The sequence below is a fragment of the Mya arenaria genome, chromosome 14 (assembly GCF_026914265.1).
Source record: "Mya arenaria isolate MELC-2E11 chromosome 14, ASM2691426v1".
Lineage (NCBI taxonomy): Eukaryota > Metazoa > Mollusca > Bivalvia > Myida > Myidae > Mya > Mya arenaria.
Window position 1 is genome coordinate 8,051,453 of NC_069135.1, and position 22,094 is coordinate 8,073,546.

Sequence of the window (22,094 nt, forward strand, 5' to 3'; positions counted from 1 at the left end):
GTTCTTTATGACGATTAAAATATCAATGTACAAATAATAAAGGCAAATTGCTAAGCAATGAGGCTTACATGAAGGCGATAAAGAACAAGCTCAAGACACACAGAATACATTATGTAAACCTCTACTTTAGTGACATCACTCAATAAAAAGGAACACCGCCATCCTGGTGGTAAAGGATACAGGATATGCTACTCTTATCAATTAAAAAATGTCTTTGTCAAAAATGCCACATCCTATTTATAAATGATCATATGTACATGTACCAGCTTACGTGTAGCTGTTCAGTTATTTCTAAGCAGCACAAACACGCACTTGAAACAGCCGCAGTTCATGGCACGACCAACGTCATCACCCTCATCTAAGAAAGCTTGCAGTGTAGTAGGCTTAAACAACACCACGGTTTTCTTCGTCCTCGATATTCTCACCAGTTTTGAGAGCTCTCTTTTTAGAGACATTTCGCCCGCGGTTCGGCGGTTTTCGTCACGCAGGAGGTCATATATCGATGTCCGCAGATTGCTTTTTCCTGTGTTTGTCTTCAAAAACTTCCTCAGGGCTTTCTCCATTGGTCCAAGGTTGCGCTCCTCAGGCGATGTTGTATAATGTTTCTACAATAATAATCAATACAATGCAGAACAATGAAGTACAAAACAGTACTATATAGTAAAATGTACTACATTGTAGTACAATGTAGCACAATGTAGCACAATGTAGCAGAATCCAGAACACTGTAGTACAATGCAGTTCAGTACTGAACAATGTAGTAAAATACAGTTAATTGCTGAACAATGTAGTAAATGTACAATACAATACACTGTAGTACAATGCAGTTCAGTATTGAACAATGTAGTATAATACAGTAAATTGCAGAACAATGTAGTACAGTACATTACAATGTAGTACAATTTAGCATAATGTAGCCATACAGTACAATGCAGTACAATGCAAGACCATGTAGTACAATGAAGTACAATGCTTAACAATGTAGTACAATGCAGTACACATATGTACAATGTAGCAATGTTTAGCACAATGCAATACAATGTAGCACATTGCAGTACAATGCATGACAAGGCATGACAATGCATACTAATGTAGCATAATGTAGTATAATGTAGCACAATACATTACAATATAGCATAACGCAGACCGATGTAAAAACTATGAACGGACGTTGATACCTGAAATCCTAATAACTGTGTTCGTGTCATCGTACTGCACATTGCAAACATTTTATAATGGTTCAGTTAGCAGAAGATAATCATCACTATTCAGTATAACGACTGCTTTCTAGCCGAAGTTACATTTGTTCTAGCTGTACCTATGTTTCCTCGGCCGCAATTGTTGTCTCGCCTAACGAGATAACTTGAATACTGAGTACATCCCACTTTAAGCGACACGCCCACCTGTCATCCCATATAAGTCACTGTGGATTGTCACCTACCACACTTACTTAATAAACCCTGCCTACATCATTTACGTGAGAATTAGACCTAGCCATAAAAACGTTATTTTATCGTTTTTGGACCAACTATGCGAGTGCTTTGAACGAAATAACTAGATTGTTTTATTGTGATGGCCTATACGGTGTGGTAGATGGGTGTGTCCCTTTTCATGTCTACTAGGTGGTACTCCGACTACTTATCTCTATTGAGTACCAGATCCGGTCGGAAAATGTTTTTTTTTTCGTATTTGGCTCATTGTTTACGAGTGCTTTAAACGAGTTAATGAATTTCCAAGAGTGGTGACCTATATGGAGTGGTTGGTGCGTATGACCCCTTACAGACACAGCAACCTCGGCGAGTTCTTAAAACAAAGCTATCGAGATTAATTATACAAGGCCGGATTATATATGCTCCGGCTGGAAATGCGTTTCTCCTACCAGCTACTTTATTCTCCGGCCTGAAAACCTTCCCGGGTGTCGGGCAAACCTAAATGCCATCTTTACAGCTATTTTCATTAATAAGTCATTATATATTTTAAACAGATATATCACTTACATTTATTTCATCGTAGGCGCCCATGAATATTGCAACGAGCAAATTGATGACAAGTACGGTGAATATAGCTACGTAAATGCCAATGTAGATTCTGGAGAACCAAAATATCATGCTATGGCCACTTTTCTTTGTTTCTAGATACCCAAGGGTTGCAAACAGCTCATCACCAGTGGCAAGTGTAAATAGAGATTCCGCAGCGGTTTGGGGAGATTTAAACTGCAATTATTAAAACAACAAAATAAAAACTTGTTTTAGATCTGCATAGTATTGTTCTGTAAAAACTGTTGATTTGCAAAAGAACAACACATTACTAAATCAGCATTTGTATCTTTACCTTTTATAATTATTATTAAAAAAATATTGCAACATTCGGTTGTATTTTTTCTTAGATTAGGTTTCTTACCTTTACGTGGTAAGGCGCCAGTACAATATATCCACAGACCCAAAACCCCATCGACATGACAACAATACAGAGCAGATAGGCCATCACATCCCAGAACGCCCGATACAGTGTGCTAAACAGCAACTGTTAACAAATGCAGATATCAGTTGATTATTCATTTAGTATTGTAATTTCTTATATTTAGTGATAGAAAATATGCTCAAATATTATAAACCGAAATATGGTGTTACATGGCTGCGATAACACGATAAGGATAGTGATTAAACTGATTCGAAAACCCTTACATGGAACTTGAAGTTAAAGTCAAAGTAGCGTAGAAGACACAACCAGGATAGCAAACAGCCCACTCCCAGCCAGACTGTGAATGCGTCAAGGGTGGCTAACACCCAGCTATTGGACTGCAACAACATATCATCATTGAATTCAAAGCTAATTATAGTAATAGCAATTAAGTATGGGTTACATTGGAAGAAAAAAGTACATTCTGACATATATATATATATATATTGTGTTCTTTTTTATTTCTGATACAAAACCCAAGCTTATTCCTAATGTAGAATAATTAAACAGTTAATCAAATCAGAACGATATGTATTCTCCATCCATACCTCGCCGCTAAACACGATCCAAATCGTGCCATAAAGGGTAAGTATGTCCCCAACGAAAACAAGAATGTCCCAAAGACGGAAGAATTTTGCGTATTCCCTCCATGGTAAATCATTTTCTGTCTGCACTGCAGGTTTGTAAAACTGCTTGAAATATTTCCTCATGTACGCCTTAGTCCGCTTTTAAAATAACATAATGAAGCGTTATTAGAAATGACAAGCTAGAACTGTATATATAAATTTTTATTCTCAATGAAATGGCAGTATTAAAGGTACTCGCTCATGTTTTCCAGTACTGCATCTGAAAACACCTGTAATTCTCGTTATTTAACTCTATTATTTCGAAATTGCTGAATAAATTATTCAGTCATAGAATAAAATTGTTGTTGTTATTTTTTAGTTTTAGTGGGATGTGAACCCACGACGATAAAATCAGAAAAAAACGGGACATATAACCACAAAGCCACCGGGACTTTTAACACATAACTTTGTATAATGACCTTTTAACATTGATTACATCACGTGATAGTGACCATCAACCTATGATGCATCAACAATGTTGTAATAAAGTAATTATTAGCGTTGTTAACGCTAATGGAATTGTGGTCTTCAAGGACGATATTTGTCTAAACGTCAACGCTTGCAAAAGCGTTCCTGCTTTTGTTATTTTAGTTTAAACTCTCAATATTATCTGCCACACATTATTTGCTAATGAAAAAGTGCATTTTACAAACCATGAGCGAGTTCCATTACGCTTATGTAGTTTGATATGTGCAAGATATTACCCAATACAGCACAATTCCGCAAGTCACAGCCGCTACAGTTATCAACAAAGATAAGACTGTCAAAGCAATAACCGCCCCGCCCACTGCAGAGGATGCCTCGTCTAACGCTTGATCTGCAATTGGTAGATTAGAAAAAGTGCATTTATAAACGGAATTATATAGTTCGCTCGAAACCCATGATTTGTCTTTTTACTTGGAAAGTTATCAAAGTAATACATTACATGTCATTCTGTTTGCCTCTTGATAAAATCGTTGGTGCATAATAGTTCGAAAACGTTTTCAAATACGTCGAGTATGTTCTTGCTCCGTTTACTCACCAATGACTGATGTGAAGTTCATTTCGGCACACTTGATTCGAGTCGTCAGTGTGTCCAACTCCAGATTCACTTGTCCGTTGTTATCCATGTCTTGAAATGATATCTGGAAGTGTGTAAAAGTTAACCGAGGAATGAATTTCTGACTCTCATTCTCATTCTTTGATCTTAACCTTGGAAACGAATAAAACATTTTTAAAGCGTTACTTGTTTTTATTGTAGCTGTCTACTGGATTTTCACATGCGCCATATACTTCTTACAATTTGCTTTTCATCATAGTATTAGGCCAACCCACAACCTCAGATGGTTGTAATAAAAGTTTTAATAGAAATTATAATATTTGATAATTTTCTTCACACCTTCCCATTAATCCTCAGGCATCGGGCTTTAACATCCTTCTCATAGACACGAACGGAGTGAAGTTGAAACGACAGTGTGGTCAACAACATCCTGTAATTTGTAAATCCGTTTTATACATATGTATATAAATAGTGTATTTCATTTTTTTCTGTATTTCTTTAAGTATTTTACTGGACGAGAAATCTACCATACCTCTAAATTTAGTCAGTACATTCAAAGTATAAACATCTTCAGCATTCAGTGATGCGTAAAGCCTAAAGGTTTGCGTTTCAACTGTTCAGAGCATGTGCATGGTTCGCAGTTTAGCCAAACACATAGTGAACCAAAATCAAGGATTTAATGTACAAATTAGAACAGTACAGGCCAGACTTTGTGTTACATAATAAATAATTCCTTTTTCACATATCGTCCTTTTAAATACATATAACAACTCGAAAATACCACTTCTGCGTCTTACTTCTTAATTGGCTGAGTGAGGTTTAAGTGTTCAAACTCTCTCAGAATGCTGTAGTCGTACGAAATCTCCCCAGTCTTAGAATCGACAGTTTCTGTTAGACCGTTCCGTATCTCGAAGCTTCTCTCTGGCATTAGAAAACTATGGAGAATAAAACTCTCACAAATAAATCGGCAAAATCTCATTGAAATGTTCCGCTGGTTTGTTACTGATTTTAACGTATACAAATATTTTAATAAAGGATTCCATACCGTGAATGTGAATGCCAAATTTGACTTGGTCGTCAGAGAAGCCTGGGAAGTCGAAATATTCAATGTTTCCCACCATGGTATCTGCAGGCAATCGGACATAATAGCCGATTGCATCCTTCTCTGCGTTGAAGTACTGTAGCATATAAATACCAGATACCATTTTGAATCGAATAAGATGTTAAAATAATATGGCTGTTTTACAGACGAGTAAACATAATTTAAACCTTTGTGAAACAAAACAACCAAGTCGACCACAACTTTAAACGTTCAGAAAAACGGCACAAATGCCAAATAATTTATAGTTCATGATTTATGTATGTTTGCTTATTGGTCGAAAGCCTTCATACATTACAAGAACTTCATAGTAAGCTTTAATGTTAATCAATGTAATATTCATCATATATGAAAATAAACGCAAAGACACGCATAGCAAACCACTGAGCTTCATGTTAAACTAGATTCAAAAACTGAATACCACTAATACATTAATTAAATTACGCTTTTAACGGCAAAATTGATGGCGTCTGTCAGATCATCCACGACGTAGAGGGCAAACTCCCCACGGGACGGTGGATATGGCAACGTCTCCCAAGCTGAGAATAAACGATAAACGAATTAGTTTATAGGGAGTCTTTTGGTGTTGGCAACATTAGTTCATCTTCTTTTACGAACAAACATTTAACGGAAAACTGGCAGATGCTCATTCTAACATTTTATTGTAAATCAAAGCAGTAATTAAATTTCCAATAACGCTAAATACGTTTTTTTTTTCGGCAAGATAATGCAGTTTTCATCATATTTTCTAAACAAGTGATATCAACAGAGAACTTATTTATTAACTTCCGATAATGTTTTATCACTGTTATAAACATTTCGTTCATATTTCAAATTAAGTATTTTTTTCTATATGCGATCATATGAAACATGAACGGGGTCAATTAATAAGCTTTATCTCGAACACGACAGCGCTTACTTGCATCCCAATCTTTAAGAAAAAGATGCCTCAAAGCGATGTGTCCTCTGTTCACAACGGAATTAAAGTTGCTCCGGTCATTGCCAAATTTGAATATCTGAAATGGAGGTAGACAATTTTAGCATTTTTACTTTCTACTCTCTGATTGGATGGCCTTCGGTGGAAAATAAAACTATGTTATGAAAAGTGAAACAAACTACTCTTGCAGACAAGATTATGCAAATCATGAATCGAATCCTTCGTTTGTTCAGTGCTGCATACAAGGTTTCAACATACCTGTGTTGTGATCGTGGAGACCTTTATAACTTGAGCGACGAAAATGGCCAGATAAACGATATGAAGGAAGCATTGGTTGTTCTTGAACTTGATAGCGGTGTAGAAATACCACTTGAGTTCCCGCTGGAGTTTTTTCGTCTGCTTGGTGTAATCGCTATCCGGAGTATTTTGAACTAGTACTTCTTCGTTGTCTTCTTCCTCGTCTTGGTAATATAATTAGGTCAACCATGAAACGTTTGGGGTTTTTTTATTAATTTTCATTTAATGATGCACTCTTACTCCCAAAAAACATTTACCACACGCAATACAATTGTTTTTAAAATACCAAAAAGATGAATACATGTCGAAAACCGAGTTTAATTTGAAATAAATGCGCAGTTAACATGGTATTTCTACTTTATGAGACAATTGTAGATCACAGTAAATCTTTAAGCACTCACCAATCATTTAATATTTTTGCGTTTTTTAATATTAAATACACAGTTACAATATTGTTATCAGTAATTGATATATTCCATAAATGCATTATTTAGTAAGTAGTTAAAGGTTTATTACTCAAACGTTGTGTTTGCTATACGTGTGTATGTATTGATTTTCAACACCAGTGTCATCTTAACATTGACATAGCTATAATTGTATTTAAGGTTTCCATTTCAAATGAACTTAAAACGTAAGCACCGCGTGCGGATTCTAACAATCGTCTGTAATTTTGTTCGAAAATGGGAATATACAAAGGAATAGTATAGAGTGTTGGACCTCGGTACACATGAGCGTTATGTTCCTGGCAACATGTGTTTTCCATTGCATTTTGTAAGTTATGACCAATGTTGAAGTGCGTGCACGATGACGACGACTCGAAGGTTATCACACAAATACCGCGGCTTATTTTTCTTTGAAAATAGAAACAGTAGAGATATAAAAATGGCCTTATGGCCCTTTATCGCTCACCTGCCACTGGGTGCCAAGGAAGAAATCAAGTTTCTAAGAAATGAAGCGACTGCAAAGGAAGTAAGTTATTACTAAAGGAGTTCATGGTTGCTTAGCAATATGGTTGTTAAGGAAGCAAGCCATAGATGAGGAAGTCAATGATTACTTAGAGAAATGTAATTGCTAAGTTAGTCAATGGTTGCAGGAGTGACACGATTTTTAAAGGAAATATAGTTGCGTAGGAAACAAGCAGCTGCTTGAAAATTCATTTTTCAAAATAGATGCCAAGGAAATCTTTAGTGTCCATAGATGTTAAAGTTTTATAAGGACAGTGACGATTGCTATGGAAATAAGGTGATTGAAAGAAAGTTTTTTTAAGAACCACAAAGGAAATATCTAATCTTTGGGGACTGAAGTCTTTTAGAAAAAGTTCTTCCCTTATATAAGTCTAAGTAAAACAAGCTTTCCAGGGGCAGGGCAAGCAATATCCCAAAGGAGAATGATTTGAACATATTTCGTAGATAACCACATGCGCATAACTACATGCCAAATCACTAAGCTATAACATTGTAGTTTTTTTTTGCAAAATTGTTTAAAGGTTCTCCTACTGTAAGTCTTTATAAAAATAACCCCGCCATTGGCGGCAAAGTATATTAACAAACGAAACTCACTGAGGACATAAAACATTTCTGTGAAATTAATTTAAAACCGGGCGTGGGACAAAACGTTCTTCATACGAACCAACATAACTGGATGAAATTTCATATAGGGTCAGTTAAGGAATATTTATGTTGATTTATTTTGAAAGTCGTGCTTGCGTTCACTGAGGAGACGATTTTCAGAGTCCATGCATGGAATTGATCTTGAAAATAATAAATTAAGGTACATTCCTGTAAAGTGTGGTCGAAATAGGCTCCAGATGTTTAGGAGTTGTTGTTTAAAGGAAACAGACGGACGACGGACAGAAGCCCACCACAAAAGCTCACCTTTGAGCCCTTCGTGCTCAGGTGAACAAATATACTGACAAAATCATTCAAACTCCAGATGTTTGAAACCTTCAATGTCGTTTGCATGGTACATGATATCTTTCAGCTGCTTTGATGGAAAAAGAAGACATATTGTATGACAACATCTAACTGTAAAGAACGTGTACCTCCAATGTGCGCTGGATGCCTTGTAAGCGGACGTTTATGTAAGGCTGCAGAATCTCCATCTTCACTGTCCTGATCTTCCCTTGGAAACTTACCGGAAGAAGTCATCTCAATAAAGTGCCCAGGTAATTCCTCAACGGACATCGAGTTGCTTTATTTATAAATACTTTTGATTTAGTTTTGACTTATTCAAAATCCAACTTGCAGTCGAAAATGACCTCGACAATTTGAACAAAGCATGTCAGATAATGTCATCTACAGTAGCACTTGAGAGCCTTTTATCTGAAATGCACGATAACATTTGGAAGTTGTGCACTTCTTATATAATCTAAACGTACTTAATAAAATCGATGGCCCCACTAAACGTGCACACTGACTATATGAATATGCACATACACGCTAATGAAATCTGTAAAACAGATGATAGAGTGAACATCTAGGTATGTCCATTCCGGTGTAAAAATAAAATTTAGACCTAATTGGATATTGAACCCATGGGTTAGTTAAACGTTGTTCATTTACCCTGACAACATTTCAACCTATCAATTTTGATCAAAACAGTCCGTTTTTTGTTATACATTATTTTGATCAGTAATGGGGTGATTTTTCAACGATCACTAAAATTTCGATAGGTGTCGAAAATCGACTGTCTGTAGAAGGAAAACTTAAAGAGGTCTCTGGAAAAACGAGTGACTTTTGCACTCTTACTGTCTAACTTCTTTACACGCACTGCTGGGCTTGAGTCCGTTCCTTCAACTTTCTAGACCGTTGTTTAATGCATAGGAATCAAATGCCATGTGATTTACAAAATGCATCCCGGTTTTATAGACACTACTTTGGTAAGTATTGGGTTTCATTATTTTGAGTTTATTCGCTCTGTACGCCTGAGTGTGTGTTTATGTCTGTGTCCCAAAAAATCATCCGTGGACCATAATAAAAAGGGACAAAAAGGCTGAATGGACTCGTTACCAACTATTTGCTCTTCTAGCTAAGAACATTCAGCCATCGAATAATTTCACTCAGGTATACATGTGCATAAATAAATCGTCCTTACTTTTCGTAAGATACTTATTCATGTGTGTGCGAGTTATGTCCCTTTTTATTCGATCAATCTAACCCATAATAAATAACATAATAGAATATAATGCAGTGCCGTAGCCGTTGCTGCCTCGTTGTTTTTGAGGCATATAACAATTTGTATAGCTCTAAAAATAACTCTTTTCGACTTTCTTTATTTGCCTCAATGTACACAAACCATCGAGGCGGAATGTCTATATTTCAAAAAAGAACTGAAAACAGTGAATTATTGGAATCTAGAAAAAATCATAAAATCCAGAATGCTTATTCCAAGTTTAGATTTAGATCCGAGGTGTGTATCGATTCTATACACTATAATGGATACTAGTATGCACGATATACCGTGACAGTACATATACTGGTTTTATATTCTATACCAGTATATACTGTGCACTATATTGCTTTTATCCATAATTCCAAATGCTTTTGGGGTTTCTAACACATATTAAATGTGTTGAGGAGAAGTTCTGTGCTTATGGTATTTTAGATTGTAAAATCCCCGCAAAATGCCCCCGCACCCCAGGGACCCTAGGTAAGGCCCATTCCCCGCAGTATTTAAAGCAAAGACAAAACCACCACATTCACCCGGCACTGCGGGGCAACCTGAAAGGTCAAAACACGGCCCATTTCCCCGGCTATCCCCGGTATACCCCCGGACCTGGGGGGGGGGGGGCGTGGTTACAATTGACTGGTGCATAACTTTTTTGCTTTTTTGACTTTAACTTAACAAAACGCTAATCTTTTTTGGTATATTAAGAATTATTTTCTTATGTTATAGTTTATTTTGTGCTTGGCAGTATTAAAATTATTATCTAATTGGTTAATTTATTTGCTTTAAAGCAAATATCACTCTCAGTGAAACCTCTTATTACAATAGGTGACAGCTGTAGTTTTTCATGGAACCAAAAATGTTTGACAGTATGAGACATTTTATTTTAGCAGTATATGATGTACATTAGGTATAAGTTCTCTTTTGCAATTTGTTCTGTTGTTTTTCAGTTGTTGCAAGATCTCAAAACGGAGAAAATTGTGGACCAGGCAAGAGTTGTACTAAACCCAATAAGACACAATGAGAGACAGGAATGACACAATAAAAACAGGAAACAGGAAAGTTACCTGTTACACATTCATCTAGGTTCAGTTTTTTATTCCAGATTTCATACAACTGTAAAATGTTTTATGCATGCTACGATCATGTTCATCAAGTATATTTTAGACCCTGATGATGAGATCTAATCTATTGATTATTCCCCGCCGAAAGGCAAAGGGGATACAGTATTATTATTAGTACTATTTCATAGTTTTTGTCTGCAGCAGAACCTGAAAAGTGTTTGAGGTGTTGATTTCAAACTTCATATATATATACAGATAGATCTCATTTAGCAGAAGTGCAGTGCGCAGAGACCATGACTCAAGGTGTATTTTTAGTAATAGCCCTTTGTTAGTTTTCAATGTTACCCTTTGCCCTTTGTTGTAAGGCACAGTTGATACTGATCATAATTCTGCAAGAGATATGAAGGTCTGTGACAGTCTTGTTGTCATTGGTGTTAACACATCAAATTTATTATTCTAAAAAGAAACATTCTAAAAAATGTACAAAGGTAAGCTATTCATATTGCCTAAATTTAAATGTTCATTGTTGTAATGGTCATGTTTGCAATATAAATATGCTCATTCATATTAAAAGTAATTGTCCAGATTCAAATCCTGTAATAGGAACAATGATTTTCTTTCTGTGTTTAGCAAAGTTTATATAAAATCATTTCAATCTATCAATGTAAAATATACTAAGATTTGTGTGTGTTTATCATTTCTTTATTTGTTAATTCTTCTTTAAATATTTTTATGTGCATATATGAAATATAAATCACAAAACGTGTGGCTAATTTTTAATATTAAGATATATAATTATATTATTAGAACAATCATATTTCAAAATCAACCATAAAGCTTTTGCAAGATGCATGGAGAATAACTTAATGTATCTGATGTACAATGATGGGATTGTGGGATGCCAGCAATAACATTTCAAGGTGAAGATATGTTTTTGTCATTTTTTCATATTAGTAATCAGTATGCAAAGCCCTTACAAATGATACTTAAATTATATGGGGTAACTATCAAATTTTAACATTGAAGCCAATGATATAAATGAATGAAAAGCTCCTTAAAGGGTCTGTACTCCAGATTGGCACCAAAAATATCTTTTTTCTTTAACGAATCTCAGGACAATTTTTAATAAAATGTTTTACTCTTTGATATCATAATTGTAAAAAAATACCAAAATGTAAAAAAAAGTGTCGCCAAAATTGCAGTCCAGTGTTGTATCCACTGTGCTACGAAGGCTTACTCTGAACGGTTGGAATATTTAAGCGATATACCTAACTTGGTTTTATCACATGATAACATCGACTAGCCAATCACGCATAAGGAATGAATTCAACTAGGTAGACATACTTTTTTAATGGAAAAATACGAAAAAACTGCGAAAAATGTATGCATTGTACACATCAATACCAAGTTTATGTCAGTTTTCTTTTCCCCCCGCTATTCCATCATACTTATTACAGCCCCTTTAATAGCTCAATATTTGAAGTCAACAATGGTACTGTGTTTATGTATTGCTTAATGTTCCTTTGTCTTTCAGAAAAGAACCCACAACCAACTAAAGACAGTCTGACTTCAAAATCTTCATTGAAGATAACTTAATGGACAAGACATCCATCACATAAAGACATAAATTCACTAAAATTGGAATGATATACCAATTTTAACTTTTAACAGCCAAAAACATTATAGATTTGAAAATACATTACCCTTAAATAGAGTTGGATATTTAACACAACCAAGAAAATTTTAAGTGTACATCACCTCCACACAGTACAAAGTGCTTATGTTGAACTATTGTGATTGATCATAGTCTGTCCTTCATTTTTATTAACAGTTTCATACCATGTTAACACTTTAGTATGGGGACTCATTTTTCTACGGTCTTTATTCATACTGGCCAGAATATGTTTACCAAAGAAATCTTAGTAGAGATTGATAACTGTTCAGGTTGGATAAAAAGCATGTAGGTTGTTTGTTCTAATAATATAAACTGTAAATGCTTTGGAGTCTATATACCTAATTTTCATGATATTTGTCAGTATCAATTCTCGTCAACGTAAAAAAAGATTAGGTGAAACTTGTTTATTGGTCAAAATGTATTTTATTTGATTAGAGTAGCCTCAAGTTCCACTTTATGTGAATGAAACTTTGTTAAACTATTAGTCGTCAAGTTTAGATATGGGTCATTTGTGTTAAAGTAGGTCACTTGGTCAAGTATTAGAAAAAAAAACTATGTTCTTGTTTTATAGGCCAAATTCTCTTCCCAAGTTTTCCTTAAAGAAAGAATGTAGGTATTATGAAAGAGTGAGTCACTAAGTCAAATGTTAAAAATTGCTATTCCTAAAGGTATCGTTTCCTCATCATAAAACACAACTTAGCCAGCCAGTTAGTGTTTACGAGTTTTCAACATATAAGGCATGACAGGTAAAAAAGTAAATACTTAGGCACATATTTTAGTTATAAAATCTTGTAAATATTATTGAACCAAATAATGTGTCTGGTTCTGAGGTGATATATAGGGCCTTTCTTAGAAACAATGGAGCAAGTTCATTATTAAGTTTGTTTTAAACTTGAATGAAATGAATGCAAGTCATATATTATTTTTGTTTTATCTACATTTTTAAACTTACCTTGTTCTGTTGTTAATTTGCACACTGACTTGGTCAATTATGGCTACTTTGTCTAATAATATTCTAACTTCTAACCCAAATGTATCATGGTTCTTTTGAGTGTTCTGTTAAATATATTGTACAATTACCCTTAATGCCAGTATAAATCCAATGAAACCATTGTCATTAAGTTTCATAAATATTGGAGCACATAGTAAGCCTCTAGAAATGTCAATTCTTTAATCCAGATTCTTTATCTGTATGCCACATTGTTTTGTTAAAATGATTGTTTAATGTCAAGGAAACCTTTTTAAAGTTTAAATGTAGATGAACATAGGTAACTGTTAAATATTATTAACCATTTGGTAACTGTCTAAAGCCAAAATTTATTTTCCTTTTCATATTTGATTTGGGGCCCTAGGGTCAAGGTTACTGTAACTAAAAATAGAAAAATGCTTGTAACTGAATCAATTTTAATACATTTGAAACTGAATCTCACAATGAAGGCTGAAGTTCTTGTTGCATTGCGACATTTCTAGTTTACTTTTTCATTTGACTCTTTCCATTGCTTTTGACTGGCACGTTTTACATAATTATTGTATTCATTTTTAAGACAAAGCCTCATCCAAAGACAGCTCATGTTGACATAATTATAAGACACCTTATGTTATGGCTTAGATGAACAATAGCTGTTTCTGTGTATGTTTTAGAAGAAGCTTCCATTTCTTATTATATTGATGGACATAGACACATGTACGGGATTATTGACATCCTAATCTTAGGGTTAAATTTACTAATGTTCTGTTCACTTTCAAAATAGAAACAGTTATGGTAAATATGTAGTCTTTTTTTATAACATATAGACAAATATGCCTTTTGGTTGTCCTGGTCTCCTGTCCTTTTATGTGAATTGGGTTTTCAGGACATCTTGATATTGTAGGTCCAATTCTCGTGTCTAGCTGGAAAAGTACTTAGGGAGACCTTAGTTTGAGTCATCATGTTGGAAATGTCTGAATGTTGGCATATTTGGAAATGACAATTTTAGGCTATGTCAATTTCATTATTAAACTCATCGACACAGGTGAAAAAGGTCAATTTTCAATGATTTCAAAAGATTTATTAATTTAAAGGGGATTATCATAATCATAACTGAATACAGAGAACAACGTTTATTGATTTGGCAGAGGAGTTAATGCAGGGCTTTAAAAATTAAGGAGAGAATTTCAGAAAAATGCACAGAAATGATTTTTGTATATGTGTGTTGTTTGATAACTGCTGTGTTTGGATTTTATTCAGTTTTATTTAATTAAAGTTTACCCCCCCCCCCCATCACATTTCACAAAATGCATGGTTACTACACTTTAGGTTTTTTATACAGTAGTACAATATCTATTGAATAAAGTAAATTGCTGGTCATTGTATTGCAAATTTTGAGCGAATAGTGGGCAAATTTCAGAAATTCTCATGTTTATTTAATCTTTCAAACATTTTCCCCAAAATTCACATTTCACAGTTTTACGTAGTTTCTATACTTTTGATAAATTAAACTGTAAGATAATATTTATGAAATACAGTAATTCTGGTCACTATATTGCAATATTTGAAAAAGTTACTGGCAAATTCCAGAAATTTTCATTTTCATTTGATTTTTCATAGATTTTACCCCCCATTTTTTTTAAAATACTGTGTTTCTATAATTTTGATATATAATACTGTTATATGATATATAAAAGTTGCAGTAGTTCTGGTTATGTTATTGCAAAAAAGGCACAGTTATTGGCAATTTCCATAAATTATCATTTTCATTTAATTTTTCCAACATTTTACCACAAAAATCATTTTTTTTTTGCGCCATGTAATTGTTCTATACTTTAAGTATATTAAATTTGTTCCCTGATATGACACAAATTCATCAAAATTATTTTTGTGCATTTTTCTCCGTTTTTTGTTATTTTCCCTTGACTAAAAGAATAAACAGAGGTGATGAAGCTGTGCTTCAAGACCTCTGTATACAAGTAGAGTATAGTGCACGTCACCACAGACTATAACAGAGGTTCAAATTTACAGATAGAGAATAGTGCACGCTACCACAATGTATATAGACTATAACAGAGGAATTGATGTAAAGCTTCAAAATCTCTGGTTGATACATTGCATAGAGAAAAGGGTTGTTGAAGCACTGCTTCAACTCCTCTGAGAATGAATAGAGTATAGCGCACGCTACCACAAAGTATATAGACTATAACAGAGAAGTTGAAGTACGAGTAAATCTTCAAATTTTCTGGCTGTATACATTGCATAGAGAACAGAGGTGTTGAAGCACTGCTTCAATACCTCTGAAAATGAATAGAATATAATGCACAGTATATACTGGTATAGAATATAACACCAGTATATGTACTGTCACGGTATATCGTGCATATCCATATAGTGTATAGAGTCGATGCACTGTGTGGACACCTCAGACCTTAGTCTAAACTTGGACTAAGCATTCTAGCTTTAATGAATTGTTCTAGATTCAAATAATTCACTGTTTGAATATTAGATATAATAGAATAAACACTACAAACTACGGTACACTACCGTTTAATGTTGACTTATTGATTATGTAACATTTAATTAGGAAGATATCAAGAATCAATATTTTTATACATGCACCGGGCAGAATAGCCATGGTTGAACATTTGGAACAATGGAACCTTGATATCCAAAAAATGGCGCGGCAAAAGATTTGATGGGGCTTCAACCATAAGTGGGCTTGTGACTGGTGTTCAAGCGAGAATCACAAATCTATTTCCCAAAGCAAAGTATTTCACACACTGTAATCCACTGTCTAAACTTGTTATAGTTCCATCGTGCACCGAAGTACCCGAAATAAGAAACTTTATGAATGCATTCAAGGAACTAACACTTTTCTTTGGCTATTCTGCAAAGCGGAAAGATAAATTAAAAACATTCTTGACTAAAGATATGTCTGATCTGTTAGCTGGTTAGATTGAAGAAGAAGAAGAACATAAACACGAACTCTACAATACGACGTGTCAAAGCGACAGTCTTTGCCAACACTGTCGGACACACGTTGGCTATCACGTGTTGACTCAATTAGCACGCTAATAGTAAATTATGACATGATATACGATGCGCTACAGCAAGTGCTTGATGAATCTTCAGGTTAATCTGCATAAGATGCAACAAGTTATATGCACGCTATGCAGCGATTTGAAACTATTGTAATTGCTGTATATACACAGTACACGTTGAGATTTGTTCGCCCGCTGTCTTTCAGCCTTCAGGTAAAGTCGTGTTACCTTTTAAAGGCACAATTGCGCAGTAAGTATTGCTGCATCTTTTGAAGATGTGCCGTCAGATCCAAGAACAGTTGGCCGACAGAGACACCGTGCTGATTCATCTTCGGATAAAGCCAGAGCCCAAGACTATTACAGATTGAATAATAACTTTCCATTCCTCGACCACATGATTTCACCGTGACATGAAGGCACGATTCCCTGATGAACTTGAAGGCGCACTTAAGGAAATCATTATTCTTCCTGGACACATGCAACATCTTGACTCCGCTCTAACATATCAAATAAAGGAGGCATTTCTAGATGACTTGCCGAGCCTTGGAGATTTTGAACAGGAAGTATTGCGATGGACCTTTTTAAACAAAAACTGTACCAAAGTCATGACGCTGGAAGAAGTTGCAGCTGCATGTGATGAAGTCTTTTCCCCAACATTTTAAGAATAGTCACTTGTGAAAGGAGTTTCAGTTCACTGAAACGGCTAAAGACCTGGAGTCAGTCATCAATGGGTGCCTTACGACTTGGTTTGGCACTTGCCTACGTCCACAGGAACAACATTTTTGTTATCCCTAAACAAATTCTTAAGTTATGGGACGCCACAGGACACATCGACTAGCACTGGCATTCAAAAATTAAAGTGACGATATGTGAGACGTTTAGAAGTAGGTTTATTGTTTTGGTAACAACGCCTCATAATTTTATGATTGTGACAAAAACATTCTTCTAAATGCACATTTGTTTTCTCTTACTTTATGTAAACCGTGAAGAAACTTCAACTGTATCAAAAATTATAGCACTAAAAATGTTGAAATGTTATATTTTTAGGTAACATTTTTATGCATTTAATTCCACCGAAGATACTCCAGAATGCAGGAAAATCGCTTCTCGGCATGCCCCCGGACCCCCCAAGACCGTTTTGCCTTGGTGTTTTTTAAGTCTGGCTACGGCACTCTATTGGAACATTGATTTATGTCACTAATTTGATTTAAGTATCATTTTTACAAACATAAATGTTTAAAGGTACATGTCTTTATCTATTCAGCAACAGCAAATAAAACCGCAACAAATAGCACTTCTACTATGTTTCTATTAAATAGCTATATAAAGGTTTTTTTCCAAAGTTTTCTGACTAATATTATAAGTATGGTATGCGTATGTTTTTTCAGCTTGTTGCTCATGATTTACTTAAATAATTCGACTATTACATAGAAAAGATATGAATATAATAATGATCGCTCTCAATTATTTCTTTCCACACATATGATCAGCTTACGCCTTATAAAATCTAGAACTGTTATATGTGTATTTGCCTTTTCTACTGAAACGTCTGTAATAGACTTTTACGTTTAAGACTTTTAAACATGCAGAACATAAAGATTCAGAGAAATTTGACTGGTAGGATCGGCAATATTAATACGAAAAAAACAACAACATTATCCATTAGCTTATACATTGTTTTGAACAATTCAGACTTTATATGTATTTGATTTCTTAAAAGATACCCGACCGAGTGCATGCTTAATAATGATTATCTATTAATTCTCTCTTAGTATTTGTTTACGCTTACTCTGAGGCAATGTATACATGTAGGTGGGATCGAAAAATTCAGACATGAAATGAAAAAAAAATCACTCCAAATCTTTCAGTTATTCCGTCACTACGAAATGCATTAAAAACTCAATGCAATAAAAATAGGCAAGGCTTTATATATTATATATCGGCAGTGTCGCCTTAATGGGAAAGGTTATGCCTTTTTTATTTAAATAAAACTCGGTGCGTAAGAAGTTTGTTAAAGTATTGTTTAGACAGGAAAATTGAAAATAAAGTATACGTCATGATAACACATTCTCTCATATATAATACTTAAAGTTTTTTGCCGGGTATGTAATTCTCGAACAATGTTAGAAGATATCATGAGATACCACTTTGTGTAATTTGATACCACGATGTCATAACCTGTCGAAGGCATTTGATAAGCCTCAAACACAAAGACGTTATAACACTGCTGATACAGTGAAAGCCACAGGGATAAGCTCAGTAGTCAAAAACACCAAATATAATCCATGCTTAGAGGCACAGAGAGGAACAAGGGTGACCAGCAGCAAGTGTGTTCGGGTTACTGCAGCCGTTTGTGGAGATTAAAATTGCAATTAAAAAAATAAAATGATAATTTTGTTAAGATTTAAATCTGTGTAATATGTTTAAAAAAATATTCAAAGCATTTAATTCTATTTAATAACACTCCTAACTAGTTTCCAAATATGATCAGAAATATAAACTTGATTTGCAAAATAAGCAATTCTATATCAACTGTTGTGCATTAACCTATAACTATTTTTATGAACACTATTGTAACATCCGGTTGTATTTTTCTTGGATTGAGCTCGTTACCTTTACCCGGTAAGGTGCCAGTACAATATATACACAGACCCAAAACCCCATGAATATTATACATGAATAAAGAGCATAACGCCCGATGAAGTGAACAGCTTATACGAAAACGTGCTATTAAAGCACAGATTAACCATTTTTACAACTTTTTTTGTATTGGAAAGAGCAAATGTTTGCGTAAATATCTGCAAACCAATGATATAAATTTCTGACAAAATATCAGATCGTAGATTTTCATATTTCTGTTCGAAAATTAAAGTTTTATGGCTTAAAACGTTACTAACGGTTTAAGAAAAATGCATAAAACATCAATTTTAGAACTTAAATAAAAAAAATCTGCGATCTAATTTTTGTCAGCAGTCTTATATAACTAGTTTCCATGAATTTTCGCAAAACTTGGCTTGTGCGAAGAAAAAAAAATGTTGTCAAAACGTTCAATCTGTGAGAGTGCTGAGTGTGTAAAACAAGACTGTCCCAAAGATGGAGGAATGTTGGGTTCTCTTTCCATGGTGAACCATCTTCTGTCTGCACTGCGGATTTGTAAAACTTTACGACGTTTTTCCTCATGCACGCATTAGTCCATTTCTAAGATAACATACTGAAACGAAATCTTTAAACGTGAAATGACAAGCTAGAAGTTAAGATATAAAACTTATTCTAACTGAAATGGCAGTCTAAAGCTATTGTATTTTTTTTATTGCATGAAATACAAATACAGCCGCTACAGTAAACAATATAGAGACGATTGTCATGTCCATTGCAAGATGTACAACTATAACATTGGTTCAGTTAGTTGGGCAGTTATTTATATCAACATTTTTTGGTAAATCAAAGCATCCAGTCATTTAATTTCCAATAGTGTTAATAACGTTTTTCGGGAAAGAAATTAAGCATTTTCTATCAATTTTGAAACAATTGTTATTAACAGAGAATGTATTTAAACGTTTAATATGTTTCATTAAGGCTATAAGCCTTTTGTTGATATCTAAAATGAACATACTCGTTTCAATGTCTGACCATATAAAATTTGGACGAGTCTCTTTAATAACTTTTATAAAAAATTGTTGATGCTTCATTCGCAAGGCCATATACGAGATCACCTTCTTGCAAATCCTCCTTCCCAATCCTCTAATAAAAAATGCCTCAAAGCGGCATGTCCACTGTTCACAAAGGGATTAAAGTTACTCCGGTCATTACATAATTTGAATATCTGTTAATACGGGAATACAAAGATAAGAAGTATGTTGTTACTACCCCGTTCTCTGATTGAATGGCTTTCGGCCTAATAACTAAATGATTCTCCGATATTTAAACGAAGAGCGAAATAAAGTTTTATCGCTAACAATATTATGCTGCTTATGAATCAAGTCGTTAGTTTATCATCATACGGAGTTTCGACAATACCTGTGTTGTGATCGTGGAGACCATAATGATTTGAATGAAAAGTTCTTGACGGGATTTTGTAGAACGATATAACTATGAAATTTTGGCTAAGGATTGAATCTTAAAAATACAAGCAAATCTAAAATAATTCACACGTGTATAAGCAGAAAATAGCATAGTCTTTAATAGGCTTAAAACTATATCCATATGTTTTCTGTCGAAAAGGTTACTTAGAAATTGACGACACTTACTTGTTTGTTTGCATCGGCTGTGACCCGTGGTGAACTTGAGCTACGTGATTCAATACCGTGATAGCTCACCGTTGTGCAATTCATGAATAGTGAACTAGAATTATGACAAAATTAGTTATACTAATGATGTTCGAATTCTTTGATATATTTTGCACAAATAAACACGATATGTAAGCTATATAAATGAGGGAAAAGGCATATTGAATGACAACGTTTGTCCTAAGAGAACATTAAACTAAGTTCAATATAAGTTGGATGCCTCTATCAAGGGCCCTTTTTAGTAACGCACTTATTATTTAATCTGTACTGAAAGTGGGGGTTTCCATGCCGGTTTAACATTAAATGTTGAACCTGTTAAAATTTGACCCAATGGGTCAACATTGAAAATTGACCCTTACAACATTTCAACATCACATTTTGATCAAGCAGTTGTTGGAATGGAATCCGAAATTGGGTCATTTCCTAACGGTTTATCAAATTTAAAGTCGTTTATCAGTTTAAGATAAACAACTATATGTCTCTGGAAAAGCAGCGACTTCTGCAATCTTACTGTCTAGCTTTTTTAAATGCAATGCCGAGTCTAAGCTCGAAATTAAAGCTGTCTAGACATATTTTTAAAGCATAGAAATCCACTGATCGAAGATTTACAAAATGGATCGCAGTTTTGTAGACACAACAACGACATCACTGTTTCTTTCGTACGTAATATAACAATGTTGCCTCGGTTCATTCCATTAATTTTACCGGGTACGGAACCAGCGACTTATAGTGGTGCGTCTGTGTATAGTTAATTATGTTGCTAAACGTGTGCATGTGTATTTAGTATACACCCAGCATACATATAATGATATACACGCATTACTTATCGCATAATACGGTAGTCCGTATTCAACTCCAGTGCAACGAAATGCGCAGACTCAACCCTGAAAACGCCAATTACGAAACAATGAAGAGGTTCAATTACTACGAAAATTTCGCCTTCCCCTTCCCTAAAACACGCGAAGTACAAACTGACGTGCAAACTTTGCTCATGCATTACAAAGAGAAGCCTGAAATATGAAATATCAGCCCTACCGTTGTGAATTCGTTGAGTAAGACGCGTCTTTATCCAAATCGAACGTTTTTTTGTTGCGGTATTTCTACTTTCACTTTTGGATAATATTTGAAGGTTTTTCCATTTACGTCATTAGCGATGATAGCCGTCCAATGAAAACGCTTCTTGCGTTTAAAATATAGCTGAGTGCGCGGTCAATGTCATTGCATTTCGTCATTCGGAACTTCTCGGCCATTTTTTTAAGAAAACAACCTCGGATGTATGCCGGTACATCAGTTTAAGTAGTTCGTATTTTTTTAATTATGTCATTAATTAAAATTATTGTTTTAGAGTTGTATTTATTGATCTAAGTTTAAATTGATTGCCAGTGAAATTAATTATTGCAAACATAATTAAGATTTCCAAAAATTAAGACATAAA

The 22,094-nt window shown here is 34.5% G+C and overlaps 1 protein-coding gene across 1 annotated transcript; it reads right to left on the reverse strand.

Moving 5' to 3' along the window:
- LOC128218275 (mucolipin-3-like) lies at nucleotides 1–8,649 on the reverse strand. The gene is made up of 14 exons (XM_052925905.1): nucleotides 8,500–8,649; nucleotides 6,420–6,622; nucleotides 6,144–6,240; nucleotides 5,669–5,763; nucleotides 5,171–5,303; nucleotides 4,923–5,046; nucleotides 4,465–4,555; nucleotides 4,108–4,210; nucleotides 3,791–3,903; nucleotides 3,009–3,185; nucleotides 2,685–2,798; nucleotides 2,401–2,523; nucleotides 1,998–2,213; nucleotides 1–605 (listed from the first exon to the last, which is right to left on the reverse strand). The coding sequence occupies exons 1-14, from the start codon at nucleotides 8,639–8,641 to the stop codon at nucleotides 282–284; spliced, it is 2,055 nt and encodes a 684-aa protein (XP_052781865.1). The 5' UTR covers nucleotides 8,642–8,649; the 3' UTR covers nucleotides 1–281.
- Nucleotides 8,650–22,094: the final 13,445 nt, after the last annotated feature.